General features: G+C 50.5%; 1 protein-coding gene across 1 annotated transcript; it reads right to left on the reverse strand.

Moving 5' to 3' along the window:
• Positions 1-638: 638 nt before the first annotated feature.
• Positions 639-2,287, reverse strand: LOC109398200 (mucin-2-like). Its single transcript, XM_019670511.3, has 2 exons — positions 1,398-2,287; positions 639-1,077 (listed from the first exon to the last, which is right to left on the reverse strand). The coding sequence occupies exons 1-2, from the start codon at positions 2,285-2,287 to the stop codon at positions 639-641; spliced, it is 1,329 nt and encodes a 442-aa protein (XP_019526056.3).
• Between the last annotated feature and the right edge of the window lie 1,788 nt (positions 2,288-4,075).

Raw genomic sequence — 4,075 nt, forward strand, 5'->3', positions numbered from 1 at the left:
ACATGCTCGGATGAAGCTCCGAAGGCATTTCTGGAAGAATCTTCAATGGAATTTGTGGAGTAATCCCTGAATAAATTCCTGAAGGAATCCCGGAAGGAATTGGTGGAGGAATCTCTGAAGGAATTTGTTCCGTCGTGGAACGGGGATTTTGCGGGGTGAACGGATTCGGGACCGGTAGTTCGACTCAAGGGTGGACTGTAAGACCCTTGCTTCCACTGGCACAAGAAAAAGACGGGTTTTCACTTAACTGAACTAAAACTACTGTATTTCGATTTGTTTCGTATACGTCGGGGGCGATTCTCTACTATCTTCATTGGTGGTTGGTCGTAAACTAGACTTCTTCGGTCGGTGGTTGAATCGAGACTCTTGTGCGGTGGCGGCGTCGACCGATGGAGATGAGATGAAAGGAAAAGGATGCATGACGGAGACGGTCTTGGTGACGGAGGAAAATTCCTTGAACAGAAGAAGCTGATTGGTTCGGGCGTCGATGATGATGGTTGCTGCTCGCACATACGATCACGAGGACGTTTGATGGTTTCGGGCATGATCAATCATGTTGATCGGCGGGAAGAAACTGTTGGATGTGCAGATGGACGGCGTGGCATGTTGTAGGGAAAAATGTGGCAAAATATATGCGATTACTTCTTCGCGTTGGCGCGAACATACTCCCCGGCCAGAATAGGTGGGAGAATGCTGACCAGCCTCTTGATCGGGTCTTTGAGTGGACGCATTCGGCACACACGCTCCACGATGGCTTCGCTGGGTCGAATTTGCTTCGGAGGTCCATCTGGTGGTTTCCTCGGCTGCGAGTCGGAATGGAGCTGTTCGAAAACACCAGTCACGTTGACCGGAGGCGGATCCAGTGGTGGTTGGAAGAACTTCGGGACCACCCCGATCCACTGCTTCCTCGGATGGGTTCTCGTGACCGGACGGATTCCAGAGGGCATGAGGGCACGGCTTGTCATCGGGCGGGTTTCTGTTGTCTTCGGGGTTTGCACTTGATCTGTCCTACTCTGGACTCGCTTGCGCGCCGGACGAATTCCGGCTGTCGGTGATGTTCTATTCGTCTTGCTAATCCTTTTTGTTGGGACCGGCGGGTACACACTAAAATCAGCTCGGTATTTTGCCAATCTTTTAACTGAGTTCTCGACAGCAGATTTAACTCGGTACGCTCGGTTATTTATTTTGCGGATATTCTGTAAATGAGTTACCGAGCTTAGCTAATAAACTGTCAAAAGTTACTGATGCACTGTAAATATCGTTACTGGTAAACGGTAAATACGATTACCGAGTGTACCGAGATAAATCTGCTGTTGAAAACTCAGTAAAAAGATAGGAAAAATACTGAACTCAGTGAAAAAATTACAGAGCTGGAACATCTGAATCTTAGCGTGTACACTGCAACAGTGCTGGATGACATCGGGTTTGAATGGGTTACCGGACGGAGACTGGCGGACTTCGGGGATGGCTTGGCTACCGGGCAGAGACCTGCTGAATCATCGAAGGGTTTGGCTTCCGGATTGGCTTCGGTGGGTATCACGGTCGGCTTCACCACTGGACTCGTTCCAGTGGACTTTTGGCATGGCAGGTTGGCTTCGATGTGCGTCAAGGTCGGTTTGGCTGCCGGAAAGGGACCGACAGACATCGGGACGGAATCGACCATCGGATGAACACCGATGGACGTCAGGATCGGCATGACCATCGGGCTGGAACCGACGGGCATCTTGGCGTAGTTGAACACCGAACGGGTATCGGTGGACCTCAGGGCGTAGTTGCCCACTGAATCGTTTCCAGTGGACATCAGGATCGGCTCGACCACCGGACTAGCACCGGTGGACCTCTGGACGGAATTGCCCACTGGACTGTTTCCAGCAGACATCGGGGTCGGCTTCACCATCGGACGAGAACCGACGGCCGTCGGGGCGGAACTACCCACTGGACTGGCTCCAGTGGACGGCGAGATCGTCTTGACCACCGGAGGGGAACTGGTGGACACGGGGGTGTAATTGATCACCGAACAGGCATCGGTGAATCTCAGGGCGGAACTGCCCACTGAACTGGTTCCAGTGGACATCGGGATCGGGGTCGGCTTGACCATCGGACGAGAACCGACGGCCATCTTGGCGGGATTGCCCACTGGACTGGCTCCAGTGGACGGTGAGATCGTATTGACCACCGGAGGGGAACCGGCGGACATCGTGGTTGGCTTGGTCGCCGAACGAGCATCGACGGGCGTAATGACTGACTTCTTCACCGGGCTGGCACCGATGGAGATCAGGGCCGGCATAGTTACCGGTGAAGTTTCGGCGGTTGACAGGAACGGCATCGATACCGGAGGAAGTCCGGCTACATCGGGACTGCTTCCATGTCGGAAGAGTGTCGGACTTTTTTTTTTTTCTTCTAAACCATAGGGGGATAAATCTGCTCATCAGACACCCTAACAGGAAGGTTAGGGTAGTGTGGGGATGAGGCCGTCTTCTACAATGCCAGTAGAAGCCAGGACTACTCTCTCCTCGACCCACTAAAACACATTCCTATGGTCGCCAAACCCTACGTCTCTCCGGAACCACCAAGAAGGTATTGCTTCAGAGAGGGGCTAGTGCATATCGCACCCTCAAGGTTAGCTGCCGTAGCCTAGCAGCAACGAACATCGATGACTCGCTCTGGAGAGTCCATCACGATAGCATGCTGGCGCTTAGCCAGTTTCCCGAGTGGTCCTCGCCACTCCCTTTGTCCTCGGAAGGCGGGCAGGGTCAACCCCGCCCGCGCCCTACTACTGAGCGGACATCAAGAACTGATGCCCACGTGCAACCCGATCTGACCTGCCCGCAAAGGAAGGGTATCACTACCCTTCAGGCCCTATCAGATGCACCCGTAGGTTGCAGACAGCAGGATCTCACCTACCCCGACCCTTGCCGGGTGCAACAAACCGCTGAATTGAGATTCAGCAATTTATTGCCAAGATGATAATTTTTGCCATTTTTCGGGAATGGGGCATACGTCACCCTTTTCCCCAATCAATTGCAACAATTTTGCATTTTTCGCTCATGACGAAATAAGGGATATGAAGAATGCCAAAGGAAAAAGATTTCTTGAGCCCACACGATGTGTGGAGCACAATGACACCAATTGTTAGAAACACGGACGGAAAGCGCCCAGAAGGAGAAGAGTCAGGAATTCAAGAATGACTCGAGAAAGGGAAACCAACATTTTGGGATCTCGGCTTTTAATTTATGGCATAAACATTGGGCATGGTTTTCAACATATGTTGAAGCCTTCTCTGCCTGTATTCGGGGTGACGAAATTCAAGTACCTACAGGGTTGTCTTGATGAAATAAACAATTGCCTAGAAATCCGATCGCTAACGACGGGATGCTAGAACTACAGGTTTTTTCTTTCGGGTCGTAAATTATACAAGACTTCACACGCAGAGGATTTTTGCTGATTATGCAACAACCTCAAGCCGATATGGAAATGAAGGGATGATCGTAAAATGGGTTGAGAAGAATGATCTGATTGTTTTTGCAACAAGAAAAAACTTGGAAATGCATAACCTTCCCCGAAAGAGAAAGGTAATCACAGACGACGATCATAATTGGATCGTAAAATTATGTTTATGGACGACCGTCCACGCATCCATGCTTAGAAGGCGTGAAAACTCTAACGCATGAGTGATCGTAAAACTAAGACGGGTGACGAAGAAAAGTAAACACTATAAATTTACGATCGCCCGGTGCGTTCATGAAAAATCAAGTTCGGGGATGATGATGGTTGGTGTGGCCCTTGATGACTCAGCCACTAAGGGAAGAAATTTTGAGATTGAATTCGCGAGTAATTTCGCTCTCCTCAGAATTTTGGTATGATCTCACAGATGTGAGAATGTGGATGGGGGATGCTATGATGCATCGGAGATTTAGCCTTTCTGTATTCTGTTTTGGGGAGAGTTGTTGGGAGGTCCGAATCTCAGAGGTGAGAATAAATTGGCCATTCGATCTGGAGGCTCAATTAATCTCGCAGATGTGAGATGGCGAAATGGGGGGCATAGGGAAAATTGATCATCCGTGTAGGGGAGAGA

This window comes from Aedes albopictus, chromosome 2, assembly GCF_035046485.1.
Source record: "Aedes albopictus strain Foshan chromosome 2, AalbF5, whole genome shotgun sequence".
Taxonomy (NCBI): Eukaryota; Metazoa; Arthropoda; class Insecta; order Diptera; family Culicidae; genus Aedes; species Aedes albopictus.

Excerpts from the sequence above, each read along its gene's own strand:
- LOC109398200 (XM_019670511.3), bottom strand. The coding sequence starts at position 2,287 with ATGCCGGCCCTGATCTCCATCGGTGCCAGCCCGGTGAAGAAGTCAGTC. Across the intron at positions 1,078-1,397 it reads TCATCCAGCACTGTTGCAGT|GATTAGCAAGACGAATAGAA; the intron begins GTACACGCTAAG and ends CCCAACAAAAAG.